Source organism: Candoia aspera, chromosome 16, assembly GCF_035149785.1.
Source record: "Candoia aspera isolate rCanAsp1 chromosome 16, rCanAsp1.hap2, whole genome shotgun sequence".
NCBI classification, from domain to species: Eukaryota; Metazoa; Chordata; class Lepidosauria; order Squamata; family Boidae; genus Candoia; species Candoia aspera.
The window spans coordinates 11,194,583-11,211,585 of NC_086168.1; the positions used below are offsets into that span (position 1 = coordinate 11,194,583).

Genomic DNA, 17,003 nt, shown 5'->3' on the forward strand with positions numbered 1-17,003 from the left:
CCCCGGGACACCCTGACACGCCGCTCTCTCTTCGGCTTGTGAGCTTCCGTATCTGATTTGCAAGCTCGGAGAGTTTTTTGATTTGGGGTTGTTGGGAGATGCCGCGCTCCGTTCCTGCAGAATTTACTCTCAAGACGTTGGTTGGAGATGAAGCATTACTTCCAGCATGCTGGAGCCTCATTACTGCAGCGATCCCTTTTTGTAATTATTATTCTTATTATTCTTATTACTCTTCGTGTGTACTAAATCTCGGGGATGAAGGCCGGTCCAATTAGTCAGCCAAAAACAAAGGATCGCTTCCCTTCCACCAGCAAAGCATATGGAATTATTTGACGTTTTCAGCTCGAAAGAGTCGTTCGGGAAAGGACAGCTTGAAATGCTGCTGACACATTTATGATCCGGAGAGCTTTGTTTTGACTTTTTTTTTAAAAAATTGCTCTTTGAAATGGTGTGCCACTCCCACCCCCCCAGACCCCTTCCAAAGCTCACCTAGTAACTGTGTATGGGTAATTATAAAAACATTTCTATTAACCTCCCTGGGATCACTGCGTGTGGCTGGAGTAATTCTAAAAGTAATTGCTAAATTTATACCCTTTTGCAGTGGCAGAGCAAGTATTCTCCTGTGCTTCTTTTCGTTGTTTTCCAGCTGCTGAGGGGTCAGATTAGATACTTGCCAACGTTTTGCCCTGTTGCAGTTGTGTTTTTGCAAATAGCCAATATAAGCAGAGGGTTTCGATCAAGACTGCCGTATGTGAGCGAGAGAAGTGAGTTGCTCCTGGACTTTGGTTCAGCTCTTTATAAGGGAATGAAAGTGTCCAGTGGTCCTGATGGAGCTCAGTTCCCTTTGCACTGGGAAAGAGGGCGTTCTAATTAGACTTGCACTGGTCGCAACAATTTAAAACCCCCTTCCCCTGTGCTAGCAATTAAAAAATAATAATAATTCCGCAAGGATTGCGTTGCAAACCTTATGGTCCTACTGGTACAAGATGCTTAAATGGATTAAGAGGGGTGGTGTGTCATCCAAGCCCCCAACCCAATTAATTAGGCCAGACAACGGACCCAGAGGGGGTTAGCTTGAGCCCCCAAGAGTCACAATAATTGGCCAACAGGACTGTCACCACCAGGAGGACAATCCCTAAAGGGAAAGGAAGCCGCTGCAAGGCACCCGAAACCCGCATTGTCCTGTAGGCAGCAGAGAAAGTATATTGAACGGTCCAAGGCAGTTGCAGAATAGGGTAGAATATGTTAATGTTAAGTTGGGAGGAAAAGGCTGTGCGCGGTGGTTTGGATCAGGCTGTTCTTAGGACACCACTCTGTGGCCATCTCGTTCCATGTTTTTTCTCGGGATGCTTCTGTTATCCATATCCAGATACCCATAAATAAATACTAGGTAGGTAGGCAGTATTTGGTTCGACCAAGAGTAACTTGTCTGAGACAGGCAGCTATAGACACCGAATAAAATGAATAAATAAATAAATATCTTCTTTGCCTGGATTCCTCCCCCATGTGTCTGCCTCACCTTCCTGGAAGCCTGTGGTCTTGATAAGGCAGGGATTGTTCCTCCTGGGAGTCAGCTTGGCCAAGCGGGTGCACAGGTGGCAGGGCAGGGTGGGTGGGTGAAGAAACTCCCGAGCTGCAGTACATTTATTCATGTAAGAACCACAGGGAGCTCCCTGCTGGTGCTTCACCATCTTTCTTTCTTTTCTCATTGCTACCTGCCACCATCAAAAGACCGTAGGCGACTCACAGGATTGCCCAATGCATTAAAACATCTGCGGAGTACTATTAATAACCTGAAAAATGCACACAGGAGAAAATTTATTTATTTATTCGTTTATTTAATTTTTATCCCGCCATTATTATTTTTATAAATAAATGCCATCTCCGTGAGACGGGGGGCAAGCAGAAAGCTTGCTCCTCCAGCTGTGTGGAGATGGAAAATGCCGCGCTGTTGTCCTGTCTTGGCAAGCAAAGTTGAGTTCAGCGTGGAAGAGAGGGTGGTGTAAGTGGGCAGGGTCATCCTCTGATTTATGGCTGTTGAAGTCTCTGACCTTGGGCTCTTTGGAGCAATCTGTTCCTTCAGGGTCCTTTAAGCAGCCCCTCACCCCTGGGCTTTTAAAAAAAAATTCGTGGCAGGGCTGTGGGCCATTTCAACAGGGACTTCCCTTCCTTTGTTTAACCTCTGACCTGTGAAAGCAGGAGTTAATCAAAGGAGCGAAGAGGAAGAGGAAGTGCTTGGTTACAGATGAAATGTGAGAGAGCCGTGCCCCACAAATCCCCAGGTGGGCTACTGGTTTCTCGGCCCGCCGGCTCCAGGCGGAAAAGGGTGTTGGGCCAATGCGTCCAACCCCCATGTTTTGAAAAGGAGGATTGCAAATAAGACTGAGGAAGCAGAGATTCCCAAGACAAATTCTCCCCTCCCTGTTCTGCTTGCTTCTGCTCCACTGGTAGGACTTAAGTGAACGTGGAAGAACTTAGAACTTAGAAGAAAGATTCCCACATGTTGGGTGACTGTGTTTTGACTGGGCCAAAGCTATGAACCCCCAGGCTTAGAGCAGCCCGGCAGCGCACCTTTGGGCATGATTCACATGTCCAAGATAGAGTTGAAAAGGCCCACTGAGTTCTGGTTGAGCACAAAGAAGCCAACAGAAAGACTCCTTCCCCCTCCTCCCCCTTTCCTGATGGGATTTCCCAGAGCCTTGAAATTGGCCCAGCTCTTCCCCTCTACCTGCTGATGGGAGAACACCTGCCAAGCTTCCTCCCCAGGTGAAAAGACAACGCAGGGCCCCTGGGAGCTCCCCGGGAGTCGCGAGCGCCTGTTTGGAGCCAAGGACGTTGGTCCGCAGTTGCTTAGCAAAGAGAGCCCAGATCCCTAAGGCAGAGTCTGGTTTGATATTTAAGCCTTAGAGAAAACCGTAGGCTTACATCAGATGTGCTGGCTGTTCAGTTCCTCTCGGCTGCTTGGTTAATAAACCACTGTTTGAAATGCCAAAGTCCCCATTTTTCAAGAAGTTTTGATGTCCCTCATTTGTGCAAGATCTAGGCTTACGCTGTAGGTGAGGGACGTTTTCTCCCCTCCTGTGCGGCTTCTAGACAATAAAAAAACCGAACACAGTGAGAGATTATTTTTCCCACAACCAGAAAGCCTCATGTGGTGGGATCTTGCATTCTGAATATCATGTTGCACCAGGAACCCCACTAGGAAAGGGATGAAGCTGGTTACATTCCACAAGCAGGGAAAATAACCAGGAAGTGTGTTAAGTGAGGAAAATTATATTCTTTTTCAGTCTTGAGTCCTTGGGGTCACTGCAGCAGTCTTCTACTAAGAATTGAGATGATTTTATTGGGATTTAGGGGTGGGTGAGAATTTAAATGGGGATCTCTGCTCGGCCTATAGAATTTCACGTTCTCTCTTATGGCTGACGCAGCTGCTTTAATGAGCCCCGCACATTCTGAAACAAATCCCAAACGCTAAGTGGTTTAAGAGGGAGGTAGGGTCATTTTAAAGTAATGGCACTTTTGTGAAAAAGGTTGAATCCCCAAAGCTAAAAGCTGTTCAGTGTGGTAGCACCTCCTAATTCTAGTAGCACCTCACTAATTGCGCGGAGCGAGATTTCCTTTAAAATCCGAACTCTGGAGCTCTGAAAGAGAGAAGGGAAGGAAGTTTGTGATGTACTGCCCAAACTACAACTGTGGTATAATTCTGTAGGATTTCCCTCGAGATACTCAACCAGGACAAAAATCAAATGTGTGAAAAAATTAAACCCTTTCCTTTCCAGTGCCTCCTCGCCTCCCTGGGTCTTTGCCAGATTGCCTTTTAATCTCCGAGCAAGCTTCCCAAGGGCCCGTTCTCTCCCCAAGGATGCTTGTGGTGTTTGTACAACTTTAACAAGGAAATCAAGGTTTTTTTCATCCCTGAAATTCCCCTCCTCTCTCTGGAATGTTCATATGCTGAGGCCAAGCCTCTGTTTCAAATCAGTATGCTTCTCCCAGCCAACCAGCAGCCAGTTGTTTCCTGATATTGCTTGAGATGTATTAATAGATGGGATATCCCTGTCTCAGAATCTTAAAAGTTAAAGACTATCAGCCTAGGCTTGATAGGTTTCCTCAATTTTTACCATAGTCTTCCCAAGCAGCTGGCAGATGTTGTCCACCCATTACCTGGTGCATTTGTTGTGTCTCACTTCATTTATCAAGGTGGCCTGGCCCTTGGAGCCAAAATTTTCTGCCAGGATCCAAGGCATCGGTCTCAAGTTAGAACCGTTGATCTTTGCCGTAAGGGTGAACGGTCCCTTTTTCTCTGGGGAAAAAAGTAAAGACAGTCTTGTGGCTCTGCTGAACACTGCCTTTTAAAGGCATGGTCTTTTTTAATAGCATAAAAACGATGCTGGGAAAGCCCAGTGCAAGGCTTCATGACAGCAGCCTTCAAGATTGTTCTCTTCCATGTGGGGAGTCCATGTTTTCCTGGAATAGAAATCAGCACCTGGCAGAACATTGGGGGCCTTCACCCACCATCAGTATTTTCTGATTTTATCTCAGGGATCAGGGGCATACAAGGAGTGGTGAGATGCTGGGCACCTGCCCCCCACCAGCTCCATTTGCTTGCCCTTTTTATATACATTTTGCAGAAGAAACTAATGTTTTTCGTAACATTAATTTGTGTTTGTCTCTTTTTTTAGTTATCTCCCATGGTTTGAAGTCTTTTACAAACTGCTCAATGTTCTGGCAGACTATACAATGAAGGGCCAGGTAAATATCTAGGTCACTCCTCTGTGTGACTTGCTGTGTGTTTTGTGTGTTTGAATATGGGTGTATATGTTAGAGAGATCCAGAGTATGTGCCTGCCTTTAAAATTTTACCATTTGCCAACACCAGAGGCATGGTTCAGAAGTGACATAACCCATCTTTGGTTCAGTCCTTGAAGGTGATTCCTGATTATTTCACTAGCGTCCTCCAGGACAAGTTTGGATGAAGTAAGGATATCCAGCTCATAGAAGGAAAGGAAGAACATGAGTAGGTTTCTCAGAACTTTACTTCTCTGAGTTGATTCCTACGTATTAGATTTCAGAAGCTGCCTTATTTTATATTCAGATTTACGGATCTGCAGGATCATTCATTCTTCAGCAGATCTCTCGCATTTTTTTGGAAGATATCCCTTGATGCACCTTAGCTCCTGGTAGACCAGCTGTCTTATCGTGGCTGGCCAAATGCCCACCATTATTATTGGTAAGATAGCCTGCCCCAATTTGGTGTCATCCAGATGAGTAGAGGTTCAACTCTCAGAATGTCATGGGTTTTTTCTTTTAATCATATGGCATAGCAGTTCGGTGTTCATGCTGCTTTTTCTTGCTGGGAAATCCTTGTGAGGTCCAGCAGCCAGATGTGTAGACTATTTAGCCGTGACAAGTCACATTGCCTGGGTTGCACCACGAGGAGGCTAGTCTGCATTGCACCGAGCTGGGCTGAGAGAGAGGGACCAGCCCAGGGTCACCCAGCCAGCTTTCATGCCTGAGGTAGGACTAGAATTCACAGACTCCTGGTTCCTAGCCCAGAACCTTAACCACTAGACCAAACTGGCTCTCAATTTCATGGTGATTGGGAGTAATAGGAATTGAAATCCAAAGCATATGCTGGTCACCAGGTTGGTGAAGGTGGATGTGTATGGAGAAGGGGCTTCTGAATGGATGCAGTGGGTCTCTGAGTCTTGCGCAACTTCTGACCATCTCTGTCCTGGCTGTTGCCTTAAATAGATTGGCAAGTGATCATTTGTCCCAGTGGGAAAAAATATAAGGGTTCCCTTGTTGACAGAAGTAAGATGGATCTCTTTCTTGCCCTTGATGGGGCTGACATGGAGAAAGCCAAGCTGTCTTCTGTCTCTCATTAATAAGAGAGAGAAGGAGACAGATGTCCTCTCCCAAAGAACGTAACCACCTTGTTTCTTCTTCTTTGTTTCAGGACAGCCAAAGATGCGAACTTCTGCAGACGCTTTATAGACTACCAATTCCTGAGCCAGCCACTTCTGTTCATCTCAGTGTGGTAAGCATTCCTGAAATGGGGATAGTATGGAGTTAGTTACCTAGTTTTTATTTGGAGAAGTTTGCAGCTCTGCAACTATTGCCCTGGAGGGAGGGGGAAGCCCCACAGAAGTCCCAGGAGCAGAAGACGGGGAGTGATCTTTTCCCATTCTTAACCACCACATTTGCTTGGTATATGCCCCGATGGATGTGTCCTGGGATGTCCATGATTTGACACAGCACAAAGCCTACTTCCAAGAGAAGAGAATATCTGGAGAATGATATTCCAGAGGTGACGGACTCATCCCTGGGGGAGCTGGGGGTGTTGATGACCGACAGGAAGCTCTGGCGTGGGCTGGTCCATGAAGTCACGAAGAGTCAGAAGCGACTGAATGAATAAGCAACAACAACCTCTGCAGCTCAGGGTTGAACTGTGGAGTCCTTGGTGCTCTCTGAGCTTGGTGGTTGGCTTGCCGACGTTTTATTACCTAGTTACCTAGTTGGGTAATGAAACATCTGCATGCAAACAGCCAAGCTCAGAGAGCACCAAGGACTCCACCAAGCCTACTTGCCTGAAAAGGGTTTGGGCTATTTACTTTTCTTGTATTTAGCATTGCTGTATTTTGGATTGTTGGGTTGCGTTCCATTGTGTTCATGGCATCAGGGGTGCAAGTTTGAAGTTCTTTTCTTCAAACAGTAGAGTGTTTTTTTTTCAAGCAGTAGAGTGTAAACATGGAAAGTTTTGGGTGCATTTTTTCTCTTTCTCTTTCTCCACTCTTCCCTTCAGCACTCTTACTTTACGGTGCCTGACACCAGAGAACTTCCCAGCATTCCTGAAAACGTGAGTATCTGCTGAGGGTGCCACTCTTTGTAAACGATGTTACTATATGTGGGAGTCCAGAAATCACACATTAGGGGCAGAGAAGTAAGGTCAGGAGAACCAGAGATGCATAGAGGCGCTTGTAGATCAAAATAGAAGGCTGTTTTCCAGTTTTAGTTGGGGACCCAAATAACCATTTGCAAGTTAATTTTTTACGAATTTCCACCTCAAAGGGTTTGGGACAGCATCTGGACAGATTGCATTTGGAGAGTTATTTGGGGAGAATTACTCAACCTGATCTGTAGAATCACCAAGAATTGGACACGGTTGAGTGGATAACATCATCATCATTGCTCAACCTATTACTCTTACTGTTACTCAAGCAAGTGCTTGAATCATCTCCTTTGCACTGAGTGAGATGGAAATTACGTTTTTATCATTGCCCCACCAAGTTCTTAGTTTGGGTCCCTCCCACTTTTTTGTAGCGGGGGCCAGCCGGCAAAAGCCAGCTGTGACCCCCTGGCTTCAACAAGGTTACCTGCCCCGGATGCTCTGTCCCTATCATCTTCTGAGCCAACGTGGATAAGTTTTCATCATTGACCACTCCCCAAAAATCTTTTTTAGGAGACTGACTTCTTCTCTTTCCATTGATGGACATCTTTGTGTGGGTTGACTTTGGAGCAGAAAAGATCAGGATCCCATCTGAGTTTTCTGCTCTGGTTCTTGTGGCTGGTTGCACTCCGTGTTCTCTGTATGATCACATGTGTTGGTTCCTTTCTTCTTCACCACTGCCCTTCCTATCTGGCAGTATTTGAGACAACTTCCCATAACATTTGAACCCAATAATCCAAGTGCTTGTGAATCAAAGGATTTTATAAAAACGGAAGGCTTTGTTCCAGAAGGACTTAGAGAGGCTTTCAGTCTTGCATGTTGTCTTTGTGATAAGGGTGTGGCTTGTGGTGCTTGAAGGTATCTCAAACTTAAATTGTCATAGAAATCAAGAGTATTTGGGGCAAGGAGGAACAATGGATGTGGTTAAAAAAAAAACCCACAGCTCTGGACACTTTGATTCAGCTTTGCATGTGTGAATTCTGGAGCCAAGGAAAATAAATGTGAAATTTTAGCAGAGGCTGGGCAGTACCAGGTTGCAGTCCTTCCTCCCCTTTCCAGCTCTGAATTCTACCCGCGTTGTGTTTTGGCTGCACCTCGGATTTAAGCCCCTTGCACACCATTCATAAAAATATGTTCATTAACCGCGACAATCTTCTGCACAAGGAAATCTTGCATAAAATATTCGGGGCTCCACTCCTGGTGCTACAGTTCAGGAAGTGGAATCGTGTCACCTGAAATCTCTTTGGAATAAAGCTGCCAATATTTTTTTTTTTTTTTTGCGGGGGCTTTGATAGCTCCAGAAAAGCAAAGAACAGGCTGGTACCTTTTCTGCCTCAAAGGGTTTTCCACTCCTGTGTTAACCCTTCCAGGTTCTTTATAGATTGAATCTGCACCGCGCTTTAACCTTCGTGTTAGGCTAGACCAGGGTTCCTCAACCAGGGTTCCGTGGCATCCCAGGGTTCCGCAAGAGGTCACTGGGGGTTCCCTGGGAGATCACAATTTATTTAAAAAATTATTTCAAATTCAGGCAACTTCATACTAAAGAGGTAAGTTTCATTCTTTATTTTTAGTTTTAAGAACACTGTTAATGCATATAGGCAGGCCTATACAGGAAACATGTGGGACGCGGTGGCGCTGCGGGTTAAACCGCTGAGCTGTCGATCGGAAGGTCGGCGGTTCGAAACCGCGCGGCGGGGTGAGCTCCCGTTGCTCGTCCCAGCTCCTGCACACCAAGCAGTTCGAAAACATGCAAATGTGAGTAGATTAATTGGTACCGCTTCGGCGGGAAGGTAACGGCGTTCCGAGTCGTCATGCTGGCCACATGACCCGGAAGTGTCCTATGGACAACGCCGGCTCCAAGGCTTTGAAACGGAGATGAGCGCCGCCCCCTAGAGTCGGACACGACTGGACTTTACGTCAAGGGAAACTTTTACCTTTACTATACAGGAAACAAATATACTAATTGTGTAACTTCTGGCCTATATTTGAGCCTGAACATGCAGGGCTTCCCCAAGGCCTGGAAAGTATTTCGAGGGTTCCTCCAGGGTCAGAAGGTTGAGAAACAGCTTAGTTGGATTAAGGCTCTGTTGTGGTTAAATCAGACCCAGTTCTGGGTAAGTCGTGTGCAGAAACAGCTAGCTGAGAGAGAGTAAGTCTGCGCCTACTGCCCCAAGGACCCCACTTTTGGTGTGGCTTCGGAATTAAGTGGAGATCTTGCCTTCCTGCTTGGCGACTTCATTTTCTCTTTGCCCTGCTGACACCCTCCATCCTGGAAGTGGCCTTTTTCACAGGGACCGTTGTGTCGTGTTTGGTGGGTGCACCTGATCCCTAATTCCCCTTTGCCTCCCTTTTTCGTAAAGCCACTTGGAATCCTCTGCTCTGAAGGGCATGCTTTGTGCCCCTTTGCCTTGGGCATCATCGCAAAAGCACCAAAATAGCATGGACCCACCTCTTCCAGCTTGGCACCCCTTGGCCCTGTCAGTGTTGCAAAAGGCAGAGGAGCAGAGAAGCCCATTTGTGTCTTCCTTCCTGTGGTCTTGCCTGTTCCCCTTGTGTTCTTGAGCTAATCCCCAGTCCTTCAGGAGCCCAAAGCTTTTATGGAAGGGAAATAACATCCATAAGCCCTCCCTACGTGTTGCTCCATCAGAAAACTGCTGTCATGCTTCGGCAATTTTTAGAAAGCTCGTCAAATCCCCATTAAACTGTCAAGTTCCTTTCTGGGGTTTTTTTTTTTTTTTTTGGTCCATTTCTTTTTCCTTTTGCTTGGTTTCCCACCTTGATGTGACTCATTCTGCACAGGCAACATTAAAGAGCACTGCTCACCTATTTTTGTTGTGAGGTCTCTTTGTTTCTGCTCAGCACCACTGGAGACCTGGCGTGGATTCATGGCCCTCACATTGTATATCAGGTCGTTCTTCTGAGCTGCTTACGGTGGCAGAATGGAGACAGCCTGACCCCAAGACGAGGTAGCAGGAGGTGGGTGTAGATATTGATGGCCAAGGCAGGAGATGAGATGATCCACAGGACACAGACCTCCAAGAAGGTGTCCTGATCAAGCTGTGGAAAGATAAACCATCAAATGCGAGTTTCTTCAAGGTCAGTTGTTTGTGGGTTGACCCTCCCAGTTAACTCATGGGTCTTCCACCATCATTTCCACTGCATTTTTGACAGGCCTGCCAAGTTATCTCCATGCACTGCTGTTGTGTGTGTACCACTGTGGCAGGAAGTGGCAGCCACTTCCAAACAGTTTCTGTTTAGACACAAACATCTTGCTAATCGGCACAGATGGAGTAAGAACCACAGGGAGGGAGGAGCCGCATGCCAGTTGAACAGCTTCATTTTAAAACAAAATCTACGTTATTCTCCCAGCATCTTCTACCTGGATGACTCTCACTGCTAGCAACCCAGTAAGCTTGAATGAAGCCAACAATGGAGGTGTCAGCCCATCAATGTCACCCCTCCCATTGAGCTGTCCATGGTACTCAATCTGGCACTCTTGAGTTCATCTCATCCCCCTGTACTAATCTCTCTGGCTGCCTTGTGGAAGAGAATGTGTTTTTATCTGCAGAAAAATCTGCAGAAATTTCAAAGAAGGGTCATAAAATATTGATTGGTTGGGTTTAAATAAGATTTGATAGATTATTTTCCACGTTATAAGGCAATTAGTCTATATTATTACTACTGAAATTTCTATCTTGCCTTTGTTTTACCTTTTTGTATTATTGCGTAGTTGTTGTTACACTGTATGGAATGTTGCTTTATGACTGTAAATAAATGGATGTTCTCTAAATAAACCTCAGTGCATTTACTGTGGTTTCAATTAAAAAACAAAACACAGGAGGGGACAGGATGTTTGGTGGGGTATAAGGTTGGTGGACACGTGCCTTTCCCCGCCCCACAGAAATATCTGAGGGCCCAGAGGCATTGAACACTTATTTACTTATTTTCCAAGTATTTATATAGCCGCCCAGCTCAACCAATGTGCCTGTGGACAGTGGACAGCAGAATAAACATGAAATGAAAAAAAAATCGACAATATATCATTAAAAGATAATAAAGAGGATACTGAAGCTGGCACTTTGTTTTATGGCATGCAGAGCTCTGCCGTTTAATTCTTAAAATAATTTTAAAAAGGGGAAAAACCTGGATATCGGCCAGGAGACAGTTATATTTCCCATCCAGGTTCAAATCTAGGCACTCAGTTGTATCTCCCATCCAGGTTCAAATCACTGCTAAGCAAAGCCTTTTAAGGGAGAGCTCCTTCCAGGCAGCAGGCAGACTTGATGGGTGTGGACCTCCTATTCAAAAACTTCAGTTTCTGCAGGTTCTGCTCCATATCGTTGTTGGCCATCATGATGGGACCACCTTAGATGCTAGCATGATCGTAACTGTTGTGGAGTGCTACTCCCCACTTGGCTGGAAGACAACTTCCTAAACATCTCCATGTCTTTTCCTTCCCAGAGAAATTTGACGGAGTATTTTGTAGCCGTGGACGTCAACAACATGTTGCACTTGTATGCTAGCATGCTGTATGAGCGCCGCATCCTCATTTGCTGCAGTAAATTGAGCACGGTAAGTTGCGTGTGTGTGTGGGGGGGTGTTAAGCCAGCTTTCCACTGAGTCTGAGGCTCTGGTGGAGATATTAGCACTGGAGCCTAATGGGCTAAGCCACTTGGGCAAGGCCCTGCTAGAGGTTTGCTCAGCTCTACCTCCTGGGCTCACAACCCTCATGGATTAACCAAAAATGAGTCCAGTGCATTCTTCCGTGGGGGAAATACAAGACATAAATCTGCAAATGCACTGGGCAGAACAATCTGCAGCCCCAGGAGATGGTTTTTCAGCATACTCAAAACAGTAGGGTTGTGTGCTTTTATTATTAATTGTAGTTATTTTCTGTATAGCCGTGGTGGTCCGTGGTAAACCACAGCAGCTCAGGGCAGCTTGAACCAACTTAGTCCTTTACGCTAGGAAGTGCAGACTTTTCCTTCTTGATGTGGGAGCTTTGTAATAACATTTATGAGGTGTTCACGTCAGTCTGCTTGTGTGCCCCACATAGATGGATAGATTTTTGTTTGTTTTCTGGGGGGGGGGGGAAAGTGGTAGGAAAGAAAAGAACGGACAAATGATGCTTTCAGATGGACCTTCTCGCGCCCTCTTGATGAACTCAGATGGGGGATGATAAGAACCTCGTTTTTGCGCAATTTCGTTTGGTAAGGATGTTGGCTTAATGCTACTTAGAGTCCATCAAGTACCCGCAAGATGAAAGCCACAGCGCACTTAAGGTTGGCCTGCTCTAAAAATGGCTCACAAAAAGCTACTATCCCACAACGTTCCAGTTTGATTTAGTTCAAAGTTTAGATCTGTGCATTTCAAGGTTTCAGCGGTAGCAATAAGTTGTTGGCTTTTGTTTAAAAAACAACAACAGAAGAATATTTTTTCTAGCTGTTTACTCAGTAAATAGATACTGATTGGGGAGGGGGCTGTTTGTTCATTTTATTTTGTTTTGCTTTCCCCTTAATAAATGGCAAATGAATTTTTTTTCTCCCTAATTCTGTTGACTTAAATAGTCATATATATATATTCAAAGCAGGATACCTTGCTCTCCCTCTGAATTGGCTTTGTGAAGCAAATGAGGACAACGTTGAGAGAGGAAATGTTCTCCACTTACTTTCATCCCTTTCTTTTAAATATAATTTTATGGAGAGTTTTAAAAACAAGAGTAAAAATTAATACAAACTAAAATAAAGGAAGAAGGAAAAAGGAAGAAATAAAAGAGAAAGCTCAAGTGCGAAAAGAAGAAAAGATAGAAGCAAAATAGAAAAGAAAGAAAAAAGATACAAAGATGCGGCTTCCGAACTTCTTTACAGAGGTTATAAGTACAATTGTAGATTTACCTCTTTCCCTAAAGTTACACTGTGACTCTCTTCTTCCTATAATCTATCCTATTTGATCGTCAAAACCATAGATCCTAAGATCATTTTTCTTTTCTTTCTCTTTTCGTCATTTGTATGCCAACTGCTTCCCTGGTTTATCTGTAAATTCAGTTTTTTTTGTTTGGCACAATTCATTTTTATTTCCATTTCTCTCCATTTGTTTTCACCTCCGTTTGTAGCCCTCCTGTGAAACAATGGCTTAAACCCCAAAATGGAAGACTTGCAGATGAATAAAACTAAGTAAATGTTGTCATTTGCCTTTTAGTTTCATAAATGGCATTTCAGGACTCCGTGTCCATGAGAGCAGCTTGGCTGTTCACACGTTCAGTTTCTTCACAGTCATACGAAGGGCTGGTGGGTCAGTACCTGCATAAGAATTTGTAGTAAGATTGTAGTAGGTTTGTAGTAAGTCCTTATTACTAGAAGTTGGGTTTTTTTGATCTCATTAGCTTGCGTTAGATTCCAGCCACAACCTTTTGCTGAGTTTACCGAGCTGCCAAATGGAGTAAGGAATAAATGAACAAAAAACTTTTTATTATTCAAATGGATTAATTTTCTAGTATGTTCAGGAAGCCGGTATTTATCGTCACAAAGGAGTGTGGGATGGAAAATGGTGAATTTGAAAATATATTCAATACACGGGCTATTAGCCGATTGATCCCATTTTCTCATTGTGGGCCCCCTGCCCTGTTTTTCCTAACCAGGGAATTTGCATTGCTAAGTCTCTTATTCTTCAGGTGAAGATTATTGTGAACTGCTGTTAAACAGCGTTTTTCGGTGTAGAAAGGAACAAAAATAAGTTTAGCAGGCAAAAACTGGATCCGCACATCCACACCTACGTCTGTGCAGAATAGACAAAGAATTCCGAATTATGAGCACACCGGCAGTATCATACAAAATAAAACCCTGTTTTTTGCATTAAAAAGCTTGTATTTCGGTCATAAAACCCACCAAGGGACTATACTTGGCGTGCCTGTCTTTTCCTCGGGTGTAATTGTTGAGAAGAGGGGGAGGGGAGGACAGGAAAGGAGGTGCATCTGCTGTTGAAGGAGCAAATGACAAAATCTACGTTATTTATTTTTTGATGGCTGCTTTCCTGCATTGGGTTCTCGAAATCCCACACTCCATTCCAGGACCTCTGGCCAATCTCCTTCTAACATACCAAGCTTGGCCATCGTACTGCTGCACGAAACATCTAGTTAACTCGTGAAAGGGTTGGGATTGTGAGCAAACGGAATCACGGTGGCGGTTGGTAGCTCCCCTCAAGCGTTGTGGTGGAACTCCTTCCGAAGACGGCTTTGCCGCGGTCTGTTTCCATTTGTCCCCTGCCTTTTACTTCATGAAGCGAAGCTTGTAAGGTGATTCAATAGTCTACGGGCTTTATATCACCCGCCATGGTCCGTTCCCATCCCGAAAAACCACCTTTCCCAGATGTGCTGGACTCCAGCTCCCATCCTCCACCTGGAGGTCACCAAGATGGGGAATCCTGTTGGGATAGTCATGGGGTGGACCCTGCTGTTATGCCCAGGTCAGCTGATAGTTGGCATTTTTGTGCTTCCAGTTAACGGCCTGCGTCCACGGTTCAGCCGCCTTGCTTTACCCAATGTTTTGGCAACACGTTTACATCCCTGTTCTGCCTCCTCATCTCTTGGACTACTGCAGGTAAGAACATCTGCCTTTTTCCTGGAGATCTGCCTGAGGGCTGGAGGGGCGCCAGTGACTTCCAGACCCACATTTGTTTTCTAAAAGACCTCTTGTCGAACACGCACGTGTACATATTCAGTGGTAGGTCTAGAGATGGTTCATCTCTTGATTTGAAAGCACACTTTTGGCCTTCTGTGGGTTTTTTTTTGAATAAATAGATTTAATGATATTGGGTCTGTGTGTGTGTGTGTGAGAGAGAGAGTGTGTGTGTGTGTGGGGGCTTTGAGAGGAGAAAGTATTTTTTTGTTTTAGTTGCTGTTGTCTCCCCACACTCTCTTACTGTTACTGCTTAAGCCCCTTCAAGCTCTTCCAGATTGTTCACCTTTCCAACAATCGTCTGTTGGCTAGGGACTCTGGAAGCTGACGTTCAACACAGCTGGATGTCTGGAGCTGGGGAAGGCTGGGGTGGGTCTGATGCTTGTTACCCAAGGAAGCAGACCCTCCCTTTCAGGAGCTCAGAGTGACATAGATAGTACTCCTTTTCCCCATTTTTCTGCACAGCAACCTGGTGAGGTGGGCTTGGCTGAGAGAGAAGCATCTGGTGGGCTTCTGTGGTTGAGGGTGGCCTAGAGCTGGTCTGATGCTGTTGCCACAGCTCCATAATAAACACAAGGTCTCTGTTCCTTCCCTGTGGCCCCTAGTTGGACATCAGAGCACGAAAGTGAAAGATCTCCAGATGAATATTTCATATCTTTGGGGTCCTTTTTAAAGAAATACGGGGAGGGAGGAGGCCACCAGCGGTGCCAACAGAAAACCTGTCCTTGTAGAAGAACACCTTGCTGTTTTCCTCTTCAAAGGGGCTTCCATCATTATCCTCAAAAGCCACGGAACTAGCATTGGGTGGATAATCCATTCGCCGGCTTTTGAGTTTAAAAAGGGGGAAAACGGCACTGGGGGATGAGAACGGATCTCCGGGGTCTTCAGCGTTAAGGAAGCAGCAGGGATCTAACTAGCGTTCGAAGTGAAGTGTCAGGACTTGCTTGAGACATGTAAATTTCGAGGCGTTTTGTTGCCTGGCGGATGATTTAAAGGCTAAGTACCTTCCCCGGTTGGAGAGACAGGGAAAAAAGCCTCTCGCTTTACAGGCAGGAAAGGCCGGTTTGCAAGACCAGCGTGGGCCTTTCCTTGTCTAATAGGATGCAGTTCTGCTTTCGTAATTAACACGAGGAGGGGAGCAGTGAGTCTTCAGGTATTCACTGCAAGAAGCTGCCGGGTGGGGTCCCTGCCACGCAGAGGTGGCTCTGCAGGGTGAGAAGGGCCATTAAAAGAAGTTGGCCATGCAGGGAGGCTCTTCTACAGGTGCACAATATTAGAATTTTCCTTTGGGACAGGATTTGTCCCAGAACACCTTCCTGGAAGAGGCATAAATGCAGCTCAGAGCAACAGCTATGCCAAAAAGCTAGCCCGTAATTAGCAGGAAGCATCTCACTGCACTTTTGCCAACCTAACGGATTACGGTAGGCTGATGTGAACTTTAATTAGAGCAGTAATCGCACGCAATACTTGCCTGGATAAATCAATTGAGCCCTAATTTGCTCGCCATAAATACAGTCCCCTTCCCCCCACCCCCCAAATAGCTGCCTCTGTTTTTGAAACGGCGCCTGAACTCAGGAAAGGCCTTTTTGGCCCCAGAGCATCCTTCGGTGTGGGGCCTTCTTTCTGCTTTCATCTGGCTGAGATTTGAAGGGAAAGGGGTTGGGGATTACGTTCCCGGGTTTTGGTTTTTCCAATTTGTCTTTGAGTTTCAAATGTAAACATTTAGTTGGTATTTTGTTCTGGGGTGGGGTGGATGTTGCAGCTGTGATCCAGCAGATAGTGAAGCACGAGAGGCGAAGCAGATGGCAAAGAGGAAATATTTGTGATTGTTTTCCAACTAGGCTTCTGCTATTTTCACCCCTCCAGTTTTGGAATCTCCTGTTGATACTCCTTAATGGTCACTTGATACTCATGGGATAATTTGAGAAATAAGATCACCCAGAAAAAGCAGCTTAGACCTGCACATGTCTCCCAAATGCTTATGTTTTGAGACTTTCTAAAGTTTGCCCTCTCTTTCTTGTTTGCCATTCGAGTGGAGTGCCAAGCCAGTGTTCCTGAGCCTAGGATCCCTTACTGTCTCTCCTCAAACTCTTCCTTTTTTCTTGGTCTGAGAGGGCCGTGGTTGGATGGTCTGGGCCAAAATAGCACACCAGCTTTCTTTAAAGCAGGAAATGAAGGGCAGGGTGCCCCTCTGGAGGACTTGGCCAATCCCTGACTTAAAAATGTGCTTTGGCACTTTGGAGAACTTCATTCTCTCCCCACTGCTTCTGATTCTGTAAAGAGTTGCATCGTGCCCAGGAATCGATGAGCCTGGGGCCTCCTGAAAATTAAAGAGCAGCTGGAACACAGAACCACCCAACCAAGGGGAAGAGATTTGCTGGAGGG

At 45.5% G+C, this 17,003-nt stretch overlaps 1 protein-coding gene across 7 annotated transcripts in view; it reads left to right on the forward strand.

Moving 5' to 3' along the window:
* Nucleotides 1–17,003, forward strand: part of DENND1A (DENN domain containing 1A) — a 150,583-nt gene that overhangs the window by 76,623 nt on the left and 56,957 nt on the right. For all 7 annotated transcript variants that reach the window (XM_063316378.1, XM_063316381.1, XM_063316385.1 and 4 more), the window contains exons 6-10: nt 4,680–4,749; nt 5,956–6,036; nt 6,802–6,855; nt 11,407–11,517; nt 14,440–14,540. In XM_063316378.1, coding sequence (XP_063172448.1) covers nt 4,680–4,749; nt 5,956–6,036; nt 6,802–6,855; nt 11,407–11,517; nt 14,440–14,540 — 417 coding nt within the window. The remainder of the gene's footprint in view (nt 1–4,679; nt 4,750–5,955; nt 6,037–6,801; nt 6,856–11,406; nt 11,518–14,439; nt 14,541–17,003) is intronic.